Raw genomic sequence first — 17500 nt, forward strand, 5'->3', positions numbered from 1 at the left:
GTCCCAGATGATTTAATCAGGCATGTAAAGGGTCAGCTATACCATAAGGACCCCTGTCTCACTTCCTGGTTTAAAAAGACAGGAACACTGTTCAAACTTTCTATTTTTAGACAAATTCACTGAATCATATTTCTGTCAGACGTGTCTCGATCAGAACGTGTCCACTCTGTCGTCCTTATCAATCAACGATCAATAAGAATTATTTATTTAAAAACATTTTGTCGACTCCGTCAGATTTTCTTCATTTGGACTCAGACTGATTATCAAAATATCTAGTGATTAATTTCATAATTGATTCTGTGGACCAGTTTTTTTTTTTTAATGATAAACCATCAGAAAACTGAAGATCTGTACTCGAGTACAAGTACAGTTACATTACTGAAATATTACTCAGTTACAAGTGGAAGTACTGCTGTCAGAAATATGTTTGAGTAAAAGTACAAAGTACTCTTCTCAAAAAGTACTCACAGTAATAGTCAGGTTCTAGTCTCTCCAGCTTCTAACAAGAACCCACCCAGGGGTGCCAGTGAGAACCCTTTCATATCCCAAAGGTTCCATCTAGAACCCACTGTGGGGGATCTACTGAGAACTCTGTTATGCCCTAAACATCTCATCTAGAACCAGCTGAGGAGGTTCTACTGAGAATCCTTTTAGACCCCAGATGTTTAATCTAGAACCCACCAAGGGGATATTAAAAAGTATCTATTTCATAAGGGTTCCACCTTGTAGCTGTCGTGCTGCAACCTCCACACACTTATAACCCTTTTCTGAGGGTTCTATGAAGAACCATATTGTATTCAACAGAACAGAACAGAAGTAAAATGAAGTGATTGAGAGGGTTCCAGATCTACGTTTAGAACATTTAAAACATGTAAGCATCTTTTAACACTCTGTGAAGAACTCTCACTGTTCTTAATAGAACCCTTAGTCATAAAAAGAACCACTGAAGAAGTCTTTCTTCCAAACGTATATTCAGAAGGCAGTGGAGAACCATGAAGGGCTGAGGTTCTACTTCTTCTGTGTGTGTGTGTGACCTGTGTGTGTGTGACCTGTGTGTGTGTGTCTGTGTGTGTGTGTGTGTGTGTGTCTGTGTGTGTGTGTGTGTGTGTCTGTGTGTGTGTGTGTGTGTGTCTGTGTGTGTGTGTGTCTGTGTGTGTGTATGTGTGTGTGTGTGTGTCTGTGTGTGTGTCTGTGTGTGTGTGTCTGTGTGTGTGTGTGTGTGTCTGTGTGTGTGTGTGTGTGTGTGTGTGTGTGTGTGTCTGTGTGTGTGTGTGTGTGTCTGTGTGTCTGTGTGTGTGTGTGTGTGTATGTGTCTGTGTGTGTGTGTGTGTGTGTGTGTGTGTCTGTGTGTGTGTGTCTGTGTGTCTGTGTGTGTGTCTGTGTGTGTCTGTGTGTGTGTCTGTGTGTGTCTGTGTGTGTGTGTGTCTGTGTGTGTGTGTCTGTGTGTGTGTGTGTGTGTCTGTCTGTGTGTGTGTGTGTGTGTGTCTGTGTGTGTGTCTGTGTGTGTGTGTGTGTGTGTGTGTGCGTGTGTGTGTGTCTGTGTGTGTGTGTGTCTGTGTGTGTGTGTGTGTGTGTGTCTGTGTGTGTGTGTGTGTGTGTGTGTCTGTCTGTGTGTGCGTGTGTGTGTGTGTGTGTGTCTGTGTGTGTCTGTCTGTCTGTCTGTCTGTCTGTCTGTCTGTCTGTCTGTCTGTGTGTGTGTGTGTGTGTGTGTGTGTGTGTGTGTGTGTGTGTGTGTGTGTGTCCGACATGATGTTGAGTCATGATGAACACAGAAACATCAGGTTCAACTGTGGAACATTAACAGAACAGAGTTAAACTCTACAATCATTGTCAGCGGCTGTTAGCATGTTAGCACAGCCGTCCTCTACTGTGACCTCACACTAACTCATCACTGATTGGCTGCTGACATGATTGTGACAGGATTCATTGATAATGAATATAATCTTTAAAGGAAACACTTGAGAAATAAATCCAAACATGGATCACATGTCAAGCAGACAAACGTGTGCTTCACATGTTTGGACCTTTTTTTCAGTCTTACAAGATTATGACAGGATGAATTAATCAATTCATGGATTAACTAATTAACAGACTGACTGTAATGAACACAGTCGTTACAGGAAACAGGTCCAAACGTGACCACGAGATTAATCAACAATGGAAATAATCATCAGTTGAAGTTCTATAATGATGGATTGTAGATGGTGAAATGTTTGTGTTGACAAACGTTGTTCTTGTTTTCATAAAGTGGTGAACCTGACCCCATCCAGGTCTGTGAACCACTGAGTCTTTCCAGGTCGCCCCTTTAACACCCAAACATGATCCTGTCACCTGTTACCAGCTCAGTCTTGTCATTTAAAAAACCTGTTTTCATGTGTTTGGACCCATTTTTTTTTAACTAGAGATCAATCTGGCAATAATTTTCAGAGTATACAGTACTGTAATATTTAACAAGCTCAGTACACAGTTAAGAGTACAATTTCTTTTAATCTGAAATTAACCGATTTTTGAATGTAGTTTGGTGCGACAGCATCACCTGAGTTCTGCCATTAAATCAACCACTTTAAACACGTTCAGTCTGAGTTTGTTTATTCACAGATTTACAGAGGAAAAAGATCCAAGTGTTTATTCCTGAAGGCATCGTGGTATGTTCACTGACACCTCACTGTCAGGACAAACAAGGACTCAAATTTGACCACTGAGGAGGAAATGATCCAGACTGGAGGATAAATATCAAAGTGATTCAGGTAAATACACACTGTTCACACACACACACACACACACACACACACGCACACATGCTTACACAACCGCACACACACACGCACGATGCCTTCACTGACTCTGTGACTGTTACAGCTGCTACACAGAATAATATTTATCTACAAAAATATAAAAGAATTAAAATGTACATGAGGTGAAGGAAAATATAAGATCAAGTCAAAAATTAAAAATCATTTACAAAGTGTAACTGAGGCGTCCAATCAGATGAGCCTGCTGCTCACACCCTGAGCTGTGATTGGTGGATGAGGTTCTACAGCGTGGTGAGGAACTCTCTGACCTGCAGGAGAAAACACACTCAGATCAGATCAAATGTGCTCTGATTCCAGCATCGTGCACCTCTGTTTGGTTCAGATCATTATCAATCAATCTATTGATCATTTTTTGATTAATCGATTAGTTTGGTCCACAACATGTCAAACCTGTAAAGACGATGTCCTCTGAAACCAGAAAATGTTCACATTTAAGGAGCTACAATCACTTAAGTTTGACTTTTTGTCTCTTAAAAAAAAAAAGAGAAGCAAACAGAGTAATCGATCATCAGTAAGCCCACATTCACCTGCTTTATTGATTTTATTGATCAGGATTTATTGACAGTGTTGCTAAACAAACTTTGGGATTAATTAAAAAAAAAGATGGAAAATGATTTCAGCTTCTTAAATCTGAACATCTTCTGGTTTCTGACAAAGTCATCTTGACATTTTATGGATCAAAAAACTAATTGATTAATCAAGTAAATGACATTAATTGATCATGAAAATTATTGTTATAGGAATGACTTAAAAAACAGGTGGGAACATGTGGAGCACACGGGCGTAACGCCACTTTCAGAGTGAGAAAACGATTCAAAGCAATTAATCAATTATCTAAATCAGGAATATTGAACTAAAATTCAAAAGGTCCAGTCAGAGAAAATGTCCTGAAGCAAAAGTCCAGAACATCAGAACGTCTAACTTGTGTTCTGACAGTGAAATATACTGAAGTCGTGTCGTAGTTTTATCATCGTCTACATCAGAGGAGTCAAACTCATTTTAGTTCAGGAGACACATTCAGACCAATCTGATGTCAAGTGGGTCGAACCAGTAAAATTAAAGCATAATCTATTGATTATTCTGGTGATTGATCGAGTGATCAGATAAGAAATATTGTGTGTTCTGCATTTTTTTCTATTACATTACTTTTGTTTTATTTAAGAACGATGGTAAAATACAGAAGAGAAGATAAGACAGGTCTATTAAATGAACAACTATAAATTACTAAAGTAAAAATACTCAGTAACTTTACTTTTACTTTTTACTTCTTCTTTTTTCCAAGTCCAAAGGTAAAAGTAAAGGTAGTAACATCTGCAGAACCACAAACAGAACATGAAGGAACTCTTTAACTGAAACACCAGAACGTTTTGATCACATGTTAAAATCACAACATGGTTCTTCTGGAGCAGGACAGACGCTCCCAGAGGACAGAGGACAGAGGACGGAGGACAGAGGACGGAGGACAGGGGACGGAGGACAGGGGACAGAGGACGGAGGACAGAGGACAGGGGACAGGTTTATCAACATGCCACCTGTTTCTCCTCTTATGATTTTGCACGTCTGAATTTAATCATCAAAAAATAACAATAAGAAAACATTAAAGTAAAACAACAGCAATAAAAATGTTGATTTTTTAAAAAAGGAAACAATAACATGAAAAATATTTAAAGTGTAATGAAGTAAAAACACTAATACCACAAAGTAAAAATACCTAAAGACTGTGAGTATTTTTCATCACAGCAGGTCAGAGATCAGTGTTTCAGTGAACAGTTTTATTTATGGCGCCCGCCACATTAAAAACATCGACACCACGACATGATTTTATATTTTTGGAGCTGCGCACCTTTTTCGCTCGTGTCTAGAAGGTAACTCTTTATTTGTTCGTTGTTTCTACTAAAATAATCAAACTCTCGCGATCTGTCGCGGGTCCAGGGTTCCCTTCTAGACACGACCCTCTGTCTGTCAAACTACAGACTGTCTGTAAACATGTTTCACTCTCCAGTGTTTCACACAAACACTTTATTTGTGTGAAACACACAGGTTTGATTTGTCACCAATTTTGTCATTTTTATTTTTTAATCAGTCCGAGATGACGACGGTATCAGTGATTGATTATTGATCAGTCTGTCTTCCTCTCCTCCCTCACCTGTTCACTCTGCTGTGAGAAGATCTGAAAGTTTCTCTCAGACAAACACAGACTCTCCTGTTTTACGTTTAGGCCTCTTTATACAGTTGTTTCGTTTTATAAGTGCATCTGGTTGGTGATGATGTCATTAACCATCACGTTAGTTTGTGTTGTCATTAACAACAGTCTCCTCCACACGCAGCTTCTCTGCAGTTGGTCTGTGTGTTTCCTGATCAGATAAACCAGCGACGGAAACACTAGAAAAGTTGCGCCAGTTAAAATAGAAGCGTCCCGTAAACTTTTAAAATCTATTAATAATTTATTGGTTATAGGTCCGAGTTTGTATAGGACGGCGTGTGGGTCTGGACTTGGACCGCGGTCCGCCTGTTAGGGACCCCTGATCTAATAAACAAAATGCTGCAGCTCTAAACATTTTAAATAAAATATCATGTTCTGAATTAACTCTTTTTTTTAAATGTTATATTTTCAAAAAAATTCTTTCGTAATGAAAAGAACCAATAAGAGAACAGTTTACGGCACCTTGTCGATGATGGCTTCCTGTTTGATCCGATCGTTCTTAAAGTCATCATCGACGTCCAGGACCAGAACAGGAAGATCATTCAGGTAGTCAAAGTCCAACCTGAACACACACAGACACACACACACACACACACACATTAACGCTATGTCTGTTTTCTGCAGACTGACCCTGAACGCACCAAACATCGCTGACGCTGCAGATTGAAAATGAGTGACTCAGTAAGTTTATATGAGACGAGTCATTGAGCTGAAAACGACTGATAATCATCAATATTCAGTCTCACTGATAATAAAAAACCGTTTTCTTTACATCATTTATCTTAACGTTAGAATCAGAACACTCACTGAACTTTGTTTGCTTTAAATAAAACAACTTCATACTTTTAAAACATTAAAAACCTGTGAGATGTTCTTCACTGTTCCCTGGTTCTTTATTTCATTAGAACGTCCAGAAAAGTGGCGTCCGTGTGCTGCGTTGTGAGCGCGCTCAGTAGTTACCTGAGGTTCCTGTGGTGGAGCCAGGCTTCATGTTTGAAGTGAAGCTGCTCGAGATACTCCAGAGGAATCCCCTGCTCCTCCTCCCTGCCCCGGTGGAGCAGCCGCTGCATACAGCGCTGAAAAATACAGACAAACACTGTGAGCCTGAAGGCAACACTGAAAAATACAGACAAACACTGTGAGCCTGAAGGCAACACTGAAAAATACAGACAAACACTGTGAGCCTGAAGGCAGCACTAAGGTGTCCCGCTGAAAGCCGGAGGTAAAGCTGTAGTACAGGTGAAGTGTCAGTATCAGCAGTATGTGTACCTGTGGCTGAGCTCTCAGGTAGATGATGGCGTCCAGGGCGATTTCCTGTTCAAACTGCGTCAGTAACCAGGTGTGCCAGTCCTGATAAACGCTCCACTCCGTCTCTGTCAGGTTCCCGCACTCAAACAGGTTGGACGCAAACACATACCTGTACACACAGTACACAGGTTACTGCACTACGCCAGTGTCTGTCTCAGGTGTGTAGTTACCCATCTGTCACTGGTGTGTGTAGTTACCTGTCTCAGGTGTGTGTCATTACCTGTCTGAGTAGACGGAGCGTTCGTAGAACTGAACAGGGTTCTCGGCCTGCTGAAGTTTGATGGACGGAGACTGAAGCTGAGTACGAACTCTGCTGAGACATGCGTAACTCTGACAGGTAGAGACAGACAGGTAAATGGTTGGACATAGTGCAACAGTTTGACCTGCTGCTCATCATCACCACCTGAGTGGGTGGAGTCAGGTGTAGTTACCTGGAAGGTGTAGGACCACCGGCTCGGTTTGTCGTATAACATCTGCAGCAGGTTTCCTCCACTCTTCTGAGACGAGCTCAGCTCCTGCACACAGACAGGTGAGCAGGCAGACAGGTGAGCAGGCAGACAGGTGAGCAGACAGACAGGTGAGCAGACAGACAGGTGAGCAGACAGACAGGTGAGCAGGCAGGTGTGCGATGCTCATTGTTAGCCCTTAATGCAGAGGTATAAAAAGTAGCTTTCATTGTGAAAGGACAGGAAGTCCTCTGTCTTGCTGTCAGGGGACACTGTTGTGTTCAGGTGCTCCGTGTTCACCTGATAAATGTCATCACTGTCGTTCTGGACGTTGCACCATTTCCCGATGGGTTCAGGGATCACCTCCCAGTCCTCCGATGCCCCCTGAAGGAGACGCACGAAGGTGGACTTTCCTGCAGCTGAGAGACAGACGGGTACAGAGAAAGATTAGAACATATTATGTAATTTGAACTCAGCAGTTTAAGGGTTCTCTATTAGAACGTGTGTAATGTTTAGGTTTAATATCCTGAATCTTCAGCCTCTTCGCTCAGGTTGTTGTCTGTCTGTGTATATTTACATGAAACTGTTTACCAGGACTGAAATAAAATACCACCAGATTAAACAAATACACAGGACATAAAGTACTTCAGCGCTACAGTTAAATGATTCGACACATGAATGCATCATTTATTAAAAATTTACTGAAGAAGCAAAATGCAGGATGTAAATGTACATTGATATATTACTACATATCTGAATACTTCAGCTACTAATAAAGAAAACGCCCTGGCTGAATTAAACGCCTCACAGATAATCAATAATGCGTTTACAGTTAGTCAATAACCCTTTGTTCTGCTATCAGAACATGTTGTGATGTCTTTGTTTATCTGAGCGCTTTAATTTGGCGCCAATCAGCTCCGTTCAGGCGGGACGGACTCTTTAAACTCTGATGATGGTTTAACCTGAGCGCCTCCATGTTTCACCATGTTCCTTCATGTTCCACCATGTTCCTTCATGTTCCACCATGTTTCCCTGGTCACTATTAACTCGGTGTCACCATCAGAAATGACCGTTTAATTATTTTAGTGAAATACATTCGTCATCACTCGCTCTCTGCTGTTGCTAAAGTCAGCGCTGCTCGGCCGCAGCGGGTCAGAACTCACCGATGTTTCCCTCGATGGAGATCTTTTTGTGTCTGCGCTGCGAACTGGCGGGAGCACGGAAAGCTCTCTTCGGTGGTGTCGCCATCTTTGAAATTATGTGATCAGGTTCTTTATTCTCACAGAACAGAACACAGAGGTTCTATGTCTGTTCTCACCGCGGACACAAACTGACCGACCGACCGCAATCTGCTGCTTCTCAAATTAAATCCCGCGCGCGGATACGATTCTATTTCCGGGGGCGGGGATAAACAGGAGCAGAGATATCTTATTGCAACACAGCGGAGAAATGTCTCACTCCGTTCCTGTTTCTAGAGATGAAATAAAGATATCTCACTTCGCTCGTGTTTCCAGCTTCAAAAAGCAGTCATAATTCTCTATTTATTGAAACAAAGATAACAAAAACAACAACCAAAGCAGAGGATGTTCCAGAAGTCTACAAGAAATGTGTTCTAGTCGTTCAACATCAACTTCATTGATTGAAACATTACACATGTTGAGGAAATTATTACACAGATATGCTTTGTTAACATTTATCTCTCTTTATGGGTTCATTGTCACTTTGAAAGTCTGACTGTGATTTAAAATACTAACAGTTTGTGTCTAAACATGAATTTATAGACTACAGTGTTAACAGCAGGGGGCGGTATGCATCTACTAAAATTCAACCGCTAGTAAGCCAAAGAAGAACGTGTTGGCGCATGCGCATTGTGTGGACGGTGTCATTGTTGATGAAGATGGCTGCGCCTATAGACCTGGAGCTGAAAAAGGTAACAGAGAGTTTGTTCCGCAGTGTTCTCACATATTCTCACCTCTTCTTATCAGCCCCTGTGTGTGTGTGTGTGTGTGTGTGTGTGTGTGTGTGCTTAACGAGGAGCTTTGGCGGGAAACAAACAGCTGTTTATTAACAAGCCGGTTAGCAGCAGCGTTAGCAACACTGAAGCTAACTCTTAGCATGAGGAGCTAACACTGATCAGCACGCTACACACACACACACACACACACACACACACACACACACACACACACACACACACACACACACACGGTCAGCTGTTGTCTGTAAGAATCAAACTGTAACAGAAACACGATTTTAAATGAGTTAAATGAACTTTATTACCTGTTCACATCCTCCAGTCACTCTGCACATCACCTGTTATTTAAAGTTATAGTTATTTATTTACTTATTTATCTATCTATAATTTTATTTGCCTGCTGAGTGACGTCAGTCTCCCAGCATGCAGCTTGTGCTCATGTTGTGCTCTGGGCACCAATAAAGCGATTCGATCTACATATTAAACAGGAGAGAAGAAGAAAACCTGAACACCTGTACAGTCTGCCTGCAGGTCACAGTGTTATTAATATGACACAGGTGTTCAGACGGACTCAGACCCTTGACGGACAGTTCATGGAGCATCAAAAACAGCTGACTTTCAATGTGGTTGTGATATTCTAACAAACATTAGACACACAAAACCAACACTGAAGTTTAAACAGGTGTTTTTAATCAGTGACATCTCTGTCTGTCTGACCTCTGACCTTTCTTTCCATCCGTCCCCCTGCAGGCGTTCTCGGAGCTGCAGGTGAAGATGATTGACACGCAGCAGAAAGTGAAACTTGCTGACCTGCAGATTGATCAGCTGACTCGGGTTCAGAAACACGCCAAGCTGACGCACGCTGAGATCACCACACTGCCCGACAACACGCGGCTCTATGAGGGAGTCGGACGCATGTGAGTCTCCATGGCAACCAGGGTCTCTGTTCACTTGGACAGGTCACAGCTGGACAGGTCACACTGACTGTGTGTGTGTTTCAGGTTCATTCTTCAATCGAAGGAGGAGATCAATAATCAGCTGATGGACAAACAGAAAACAGCTGATGAGAAAATTAAAGAACTTGAGGTACAAATACACACTGAAGTACACAAAAGACAAACTAAAGTACACAAAATATCTCAATGGTCTGACTGTGTTGTGTTGTGTGATTTCCAGCAGAAGAAGGTGTACCTTGAACGCAGCGTTAAGGAAGCAGAAGACAACATCAGAGAGATGCTGCTGTCCAGGAGAGCTCAGTGATCAATAATCAATAACACACGATTGACAACACATTCATACACTCATGTTATTATAACACAGTGACACACTCATCATTCATCAGTAATCTATAATCAATAACACATGTTCATGTCAATGTTAGGTGTTCATATTAAACTGTTGAACCTTCAGACGTGTGAGACTTTAATTTAAACCCGTGAAGAAGAAAGAGTTTACACACTGATTTATGTTTCAGATTAAATCTCACGATCAAAACAAAGTAAAATCAATAAAAATATTGATGCACAGTATCTGTTTATATATGTTAACACCTGCTTCTGACCAGGCAGAACATTTAATCTCTGAAGCCTCGACGGTCCAACTGCCCCAACCGCTGGTTGGACTGACGCTAAGTTAAGACCAACTTTGTTTATGTCCTGATGGTGCAGCTGGCGAGTGAAGCTGAAGTACAGGTTACTATGGAAACCAAACACAACAACAAGACAAAGAGGAAACAAATCAATCAGTATTTTATTTTCCTCTAAGCACACACACACTGTACAGTCCCACCCCTGACAGCAGGTCAACACCTGACGGCTTAACCGCAGAGACAGGTGGATCACCATGGTAACAGATGCTGAACGAATTCTCAGATGAGGGAAGATGTTTTATGCACAAACCAGTCAAGACATACGATTGTGATGTCACGACAGCAGTGCAAACTGTTTGTGTTGCCATGGTAACCTCAGTTTGGGTGATGCAGTTTCAGATCATATTAACCCTTTCATGTTATACAGCAGATTGTTAAAGAGGCAGAATTCAAAGAAATGCAAAGGATGATGGTATGTGGAGTATTTTTGGAAACAACAAAAATTTAAAATCTATCAGTCAAAAGCATTTTGTTTACTATTAAACTGTTATCTGACCTTTATTTTGAAAGGGCTCCGCTGTGTTCATTGGTTAATGATAATGAACTAAATCTTTCATATTAAACTTTATTCACTGTGTGCTGCACGTCCATGTTGTTTATGTTACGTTATGTTCAGAACGTGTGACTGATATAGAACAGTTCTGACCGGTACATTATTAGAGCTCTGGACTTTAAGAGCTCATTTCATTGGTGTTTGTCCTACAGCAGTGCCCCCCCGCCTGCCCCCCCCAACATACTGTACAACATACTGCATTACATCGTTTGAGTTCTGAGCCCAAATAAAATCCATAAGTTCTGAAAAAGTTTCAAAAGCTACTGATCTTTTTTAAAATTATTTATCTTTCTTCTTAAACCTTTGAGTTTTAGAAATTATATTTAAAAAAAATTAAGTGAAAGTGCACGATGTTTGAAATGTTTCTTTTTCTATTAAAACTAGATTCACGGCTCACTGTGACTGTTTTTAATTTCTAAAATTCAAAGATTAAAGTTTATCTAAAGAAAAGTAAATTATCTCAACTAACAGGTCAGAAAGAAAATCATCAGGGAAAAGAGAATTTACTTGTTGCATCTCCAGACAGATTTTTTATTTTCTTTTTTGTCCAAAATGTCTCTTTTGATCATAAACGCTGCAGACTTGGGGTCATTCAATCAGAGCCAGAGTAGGGCGAGTCAAGCCTTCATCATCCTGGGAAAAAATATTGCTGATCGATGTACAGGATGTGATGTCATGATGATGTCATCTGTCACTGTTGTTGGGTTCGTGGGGCTGTGATGACATCACGATGATGTCATCTGTTGTTGTTGTTGGGGTTCTGGACGAAGTTGATGGAGTACGATCCGGTCGCTGCGTCCTGGTTCACCTGGAAGTTGTTGGTGGAGAGTCCGAACGGTCTGAGGACCAGGTTCCCCAGGTCCTTCAGTTTACCTGCAGCACAGGGGACACACGGGTCAGAGGGGTCAGAGGGCACTTCCTGAGAGTCACTCATTGTTACCTATAAATATATCTGACTTATTGATTCATGATCAGTTATTGATGAGGTAATGAGCTGAAACATGAATTAACAGTGGTGTGGTGTGTTCATGTGCAGTACGTACTCATCATTTCCTCCTTCAACTTCTCATTTCTCTCATGAATCTGCTGAGGTAACCTCTGACAGACACACAGGTGGAGAGACAGACAGGTACACAGAGAGACAGACAGGTTTAAGAATAATTCATAGTTCAACATGAAAGAGTTCAAACTGATGATTCTTGTTCTTTTCTTCAGTGCAAGTAAAAAACTTTATGTCAGTAAAACACATCAAATCAACAGAGCAGCTGAGACAGGAGGATGAACCAATCAGATTCTCTGGTCAGCCAGTGACGAGTACAGTATCACACTTCAACAGGCTGCTGGTGATGCGACGTGACGACGTCAAGCCAGAGACGTCCCTGTTTATTTCAGTGAGACAATGCCAAGACAACAGACTGGTCTGTCCCAGCAGTCAGTGAACTCAGCATGCAGTCAGTCAGTGAACACACCATGCAGTCAGTCAGTGAACTCACCATGCAGGCCTGTCTGGCACTGGTGTTATTCGGGTCTTGCTCCAGAACCTTCTTGTAGTCCTCCAGGGCCTCGTCCAGCTTCTCTGTCTGCTCGTAAAGCTCCGCCCTCCTCAACAACGCTCGCACGTAGTCTGGATTCAGCTCAATTGCTACAACAACACAACCAATCAATACGCAGATCAGTCAGTGACTCTCAGCTGATGCACAGGTACACAATGTCCTCATGATGTCATCACTCACCTCTGGTGCAGTCTGAGATGGCCTGGTCCTTCATGTCCTGATGGACAGACAGACACTCTGTTAGCATCTTGTCATGAGTTTAGCTTCACTGTTAGCATGTTAGCTCCAATGTTAGAATTCATTACACTTAATGTCAGCATGTTGTTAGCTACAGTGCTGGCACGTTGTCGGACTCATTGTTCCGTTGTTAGCATGTTGTTAGCATGTTGTTAGCATGGTATTACCAGGTGCAGTCTTGCAGCTGCTCTGTTGGAGAACAGCACAGCTCTCTCTGATGTGATATTACCCTCAGTGTTTGTATGTTGTTAGCATATTGTTAGCTTGTTGTTAGCATGTTGTTAGCATGTTGTTAGCATGTTATTACCAGGTGCAGTCTTTCAGCTGCTCTGTTGGAGAACAGCACAGCTCTCTCTGATGTGATATTACCCTCAGTGTTTGTATGTTGTTAGCATATTGTTAGCTTTTTGTTAGCATGTTGTTAGCATGTTATTACCAGGTGCAGTCTTGCAGCTGCTCTGTTGGAGAACAGCACAGCTCTCTCTGATGTGATATTACCCTCAGTGTTTGTATGTTGTTAGCATGTTGTTAGCATGTTGTTAGCATGGTATTACCAGGTGCAGTCTTGCAGCAGCTCTGTTGGAGAACAGCACAGCTCTCTCTGATGTGATATTACCCTCAGTGTTTGTATGTTGTTAGCATGTTGTTAGCATGGTATTACCAGGTGCAGTCTTGCAGCAGCTCTGTTGGAGAACAGCACAGCTCTCTCTCTGCTAAAACAAACAGGACATAAAACCAGCGCCTCCTTGTAGCTCCGCTCTGCCTCCGACCAGTCTGCAGAACACATGTTGATACTGCTTTATACTGGTTTGGACTGGTCATACTGGCTCATATAATGCACATATAGTGATGATGATGATGTTACTGACCTCCAGCTTTGAACTGGCTGTTTCCTTTCTCCTTCAGAGTTAAACTTTCCTGCCGTCGACTCTGAAACAGGAAGAAAAATTAACTGTGTGATTTACAACATCATATCAGACACCTAAACACGTCATACACCTGAATTCATCATCATACACCTGACTGTCTCGCCATACATTTGAACGCCTCCTCATGCACCCAAAGGCCTCGTCATACACTTCATTACCTCGTCAGACACCTGAACGCCTCATCAGACAGGCAGTGAAGCAGTGTGAGAGCACACGGTCACAGGTAAATTGGTAAACAGGTGAAGGTGTTACCTCCTTCTCCTCCTCTGTCAGCTCCTTCTCCACCTCCCTCAGGTAGTCATCATCAAACTCCACCTCCTGCCTCTTCTCCTCCTTCATCTCTGAGTCGGAGTCCTCCTCGAACCCGTCATCCTGCAGCCTGTCTCCCTGCTCCTCCTGCAGCCTGTCTCCCTGCTCCTCCTGTAGTCTGTCTCCCTGCTCCTCCTGCAGCCTGTCTCCCTGCTCCTCCTGCGGCCTGTCTCCCTGCTCCTCCTGCGGCCTGTCTCCCTGCTCCTCCTGCGGCCTGTCTCCCTGCTCCTCCTGCAGTCTGTCTCCCTGCTCCTCCTGCAGTCTGTCTCCCTGCTCCTCCTGCAGCCTGTCTCCCTGCTCCTCCTGTAGTCTGTCTCCCTGCTCCTCCTGCAGTCTGTCTCCCTGCTCCTCCTGCAGTCTGTCTCTGTGTGTCTCGTCCTCCTGTCCTCCTCCTCCCTCTGTGTCTGTGATGTGTCCTCTGTCCGTCAGTCTGTCAGTTGTAATGTGAACATCTCGTCTCTCCTCCTCCTCTGCTCCTCCTCTTCGATCTGGAGGTCCCAGAGTCTCCTGACAGTCGTAGAAGTTCTCCTCCTCGTCCTCCTTCTCAGCTGTTTGGCTGCTCCTCTGTTCTCCTCCTCTGCTGCTCATCTTAAACCTCTGAGACACAAAACAAACGTCCACCGATCAGTGAGGTTTGGACAGGAGCTTTTATTTCTTCCCACAACTGACAGTTATTTACATTATTGATTAATCTATTGATCACTTTCACTACTTAGTTGTTTGGTCCACAAATGTCAGAAAATACTGATCAAAGTCCAAGATGACGCCCTCAAATGTCTTGTTTTGTCCACAATTCAAAGATATTAAGTTTACTGTCAGAGAGGAAAGAAACCAGGAAATATTCACATACCTTATTTGAGTGGCTGGTTATTGATTATTAAATTAATCTATAATCTATTTTGATAATCAGTTAATCAGTTTGAGTCATTTTTTAATTAAAAAATCTTTTTAAATGTGAATATTTTCTAGTGTCTCATCTGACTGAACTACATCTGATATATGATGAACTGTGACGGAGCTAACAGCTAACAGCTAACAGCTAAGCTAACAGTCAGCTCCGGACCGTCCTCGCGTTGACACCTATCTGACTCGTCAGTCGTCATTGTGACGTCACCACTCTGACGGTTTATTACAGATTAAAAATCATACAAAACATTTAATAAAACAGCTGATTCATGTTCCTACCTGCTGACAGCGGCTAGCTCAGCCTGCACAGGACGTACTCTGACGTCACTTCCGTCACCGGTTCTTCTTCTTCTTCGTTGGTTGTTCAAAGTCTGTTAACGTAGATTTCTGCCCCCTGATGGAGTGAATCTATGGAGGCTCATTTCCGTCACTGAAAACCAAACTATCTCCATGAAAAATCTAAATTATGAGATTAAAAATTTTATTAATCTCATAATTTTAACCTTTAATCTAACTGTTGTATCTCATAGTTTGAGTTTTTATCTCATAATTAAGATATTCTTTCTCTCAGTTCCATAGTCTGACCTGACTACAATCTGATTATTAAAACTAACAACAACAACGACAACACTTAACAATATTATATTTAATACATAAAAATACAGACATGATATAAAACATGATGCACTCATACTTTATGATCAGATACTGTTTTAATAAAATATGTTTTCAAATGATTTTTTCATGAACAATGACATCAAATATTTTAAAAAGTTAATTCAACCATTTGAATTCTTCAGCTTGATGAGGACAAAGTGATTATTAATGATAAAAATAAATAACATAAATTACCAAAGTTAAACAAACTCCACTGAACTTTGAGAGTTTCATGAAATCTTTTATTTAAAAATCACAACTGAAAGATAATCAAATAAAAAAAATTATCTGGTTAATTGTTTATTAAGAGTTGAACAGTAAAAAAACTGAAATCATTTTAATTTATTTTATGTATTTTTTCATTCATTCATGTCTTTATTTAATACATTAACAAGGATGATGATGAGCATGATGATGACGATGATGATGATGATGATGATGATGATGATGATCATGAGGAGGAGGAGGAGGAGGAGGAGGAGCGTCTGGTCTGGGCGATCCAGGATGTGAAGGCGGAGACTCGGGCGTAGACTCCAGGTCTCTGAGGACGACCACAACCAATCCCAAAGGACGTCACACCTGAAGGATCAGAACACATCATCACCCTCTGACCTCTGTGTGTGTGTGTGTGTGTGTGTGTGTGTGTGTGTGTGTGTGTGTGTGAGTGTGTGTGTGTGTGTGTGTGTGTGTGTGTGTGTGAGTGTGTGTGTGTGTGTGTGTGAGTGTGTGTGTGTGTGTGAGTGTGTGTGAGTGTGTGTGTGTGTGTGTGTGTGTGTGTGTGTGTGTGAGTGTGAGTGTGTGTGTGAGTGTGAGTGTGTGTGTGTGTGAGAGTGTGTGTGTGAGTGTGTGTGTGTGTGTGTGTGTGTGTGTGTGTGTGTGTGAGTGTGTGTGTGTGTGTGTGTGTGTGAGTGTGTGTGTGAGTGTGTGTGTGTGTGTGTGTGTGTGTGTGTGTGTGTGTGTGTGAGTGTGTGTGTGTGTGTGAGTGTGTGTGTGTGTGTGTGTGTGTGAGTGTGTGTGTGTGTGTGTGTGTGTGAGTGTGTGTGTGTGTGTGAGTGTGAGTGTGTGTGTGTGTGAGAGTGTGTGTGTGAGTGTGTGTGTGTGTGTGTGTGTGTGTGTGTGTGTGTGTGTGTGTGTGTGAGTGTGTGTGTGTGTGTGTGTGTGAGTGTGTGTGTGAGTGTGTGTGTGTGTGTGTGTGTGTGAGTGTGTGTGTGTGAGTGTGTGTGTGTGTGTGTGTGTGTGTGTGTGAGTGTGTGTGTGAGTGTGAGTGTGTGTGTGTGTGAGTGTGTGAGTGTGTGTGTGTGTGTGTGAGTGAGTGTGTGTGTGTGTGTGTGTGTGTGTGTGTGTGTGTGTGTGTGTGTGTGAGTGTGTGTGTGTGTGAGAGTGTGTGTGTGAGTGTGTGTGTGTGTGTGTGTGTGTGTGAGTGTGTGTGTGTGTGAGAGTGTGTGTGTGAGTGTGTGTGTGTGTGTGAGTGTGTGTGTGTGTGTGTGTGTGTGAGTGTGTGTGTGTGTGTGTGTGTGTGTGTGTGAGTGTGTGTGTGTGTGTGTGAGTGTGTGTGTGAGTGTGTGTGTGTGTGTGTGTGTGTGTGTGTGTGTGTGTGAGTGTGTGTGTGTGTGTGAGTGTGTGTGTGAGTGTGAGTGTGTGTGTGTGTGAGTGTGTGAGTGTGTGTGTGTGTGTGTGAGTGAGTGTGTGTGTGTGTGAGTGTGTTTCAGACTGACCAATCAGAGTCCAGCGTCCGTCGTCCAGACACATCAGAGGACCTCCAGAGTCGCCCTGAAACAGATTTTAAACACATTTCATGTTAGAAATCAGCTGATGATGTCGTTTTCCCTCCTTTGTTGGGGTGTCAGAGGTGTTATCCAATCAGGATCGTTCAGGCTGTCTGAGCTGGATCTGATGGGGTCCAGGTGAGTCCAGGTGAGACTCACCTGACAGGAGTCGACTCCTCCCTCTGGGTATCCAGCAC

General features: G+C 42.4%; 4 protein-coding genes across 5 annotated transcripts in view; 1 reads left to right on the top strand and 3 right to left on the bottom strand.

Annotated features, from left to right (window-relative positions):
- Positions 1-2817: 2817 nt before the first annotated feature.
- On the bottom strand, positions 2818-8033 carry LOC146319655 (deoxycytidine kinase 2). Its single transcript, XM_084730222.1, has 8 exons — positions 7934-8033; positions 7071-7189; positions 6756-6839; positions 6545-6654; positions 6286-6433; positions 5977-6092; positions 5479-5578; positions 2818-3061 (listed from the first exon to the last, which is right to left on the bottom strand). The coding sequence occupies exons 1-8, from the start codon at positions 8016-8018 to the stop codon at positions 3035-3037; spliced, it is 789 nt and encodes a 262-aa protein (XP_084586348.1). The 5' UTR covers positions 8019-8033; the 3' UTR covers positions 2818-3034.
- A 596-nt stretch (positions 8034-8629) lies between these two features.
- pfdn1 (prefoldin subunit 1) lies at positions 8630-10154 on the top strand. 2 transcript variants are annotated; one of them, XM_084730220.1, is made up of 4 exons: positions 8630-8700; positions 9496-9662; positions 9747-9831; positions 9922-10154. In XM_084730220.1, the coding sequence occupies exons 1-4, from the start codon at positions 8632-8634 to the stop codon at positions 10003-10005; spliced, it is 405 nt and encodes a 134-aa protein (XP_084586346.1). In that variant the 5' UTR covers positions 8630-8631; the 3' UTR covers positions 10006-10154. The 2 variants fall into 2 exon arrangements, with proteins under 2 accessions (XP_084586346.1, XP_084586347.1); XM_084730221.1 differs by having other exon boundaries at positions 9925-10154.
- Positions 10155-11448: 1294 nt separating this feature from the next.
- Positions 11449-15235, bottom strand: ttc1 (tetratricopeptide repeat domain 1). Its single transcript, XM_084730219.1, has 8 exons — positions 15160-15235; positions 13918-14571; positions 13606-13666; positions 13398-13510; positions 12680-12716; positions 12440-12588; positions 11990-12044; positions 11449-11819 (listed from the first exon to the last, which is right to left on the bottom strand). Exons 2-8 carry the CDS (start codon positions 14560-14562, stop codon positions 11683-11685), a joined length of 1197 nt encoding a protein of 398 aa, XP_084586345.1. The 5' UTR covers positions 14563-14571; positions 15160-15235; the 3' UTR covers positions 11449-11682.
- A 716-nt stretch (positions 15236-15951) lies between these two features.
- The window catches only part of tmprss15 (transmembrane serine protease 15), a 13955-nt gene continuing 12406 nt past the window's right edge, over positions 15952-17500 (bottom strand). The window contains exons 22-24 of the mRNA XM_084730682.1: positions 17463-17500; positions 17253-17307; positions 15952-16116 (exon numbers count right to left, since the gene is read on the bottom strand). The exon at positions 17463-17500 is cut by the window's right edge and continues 102 nt beyond it. Coding sequence (XP_084586808.1) covers positions 15989-16116; positions 17253-17307; positions 17463-17500 — 221 coding nt within the window. The 3' untranslated portion in view covers positions 15952-15988. The remainder of the gene's footprint in view (positions 16117-17252; positions 17308-17462) is intronic.

Source organism: Lutjanus erythropterus, chromosome 11, assembly GCF_056507025.1.
Source record: "Lutjanus erythropterus isolate fLutEry1 chromosome 11, fLutEry1.hap2, whole genome shotgun sequence".
Lineage (NCBI taxonomy): Eukaryota > Metazoa > Chordata > Actinopteri > Lutjaniformes > Lutjanidae > Lutjanus > Lutjanus erythropterus.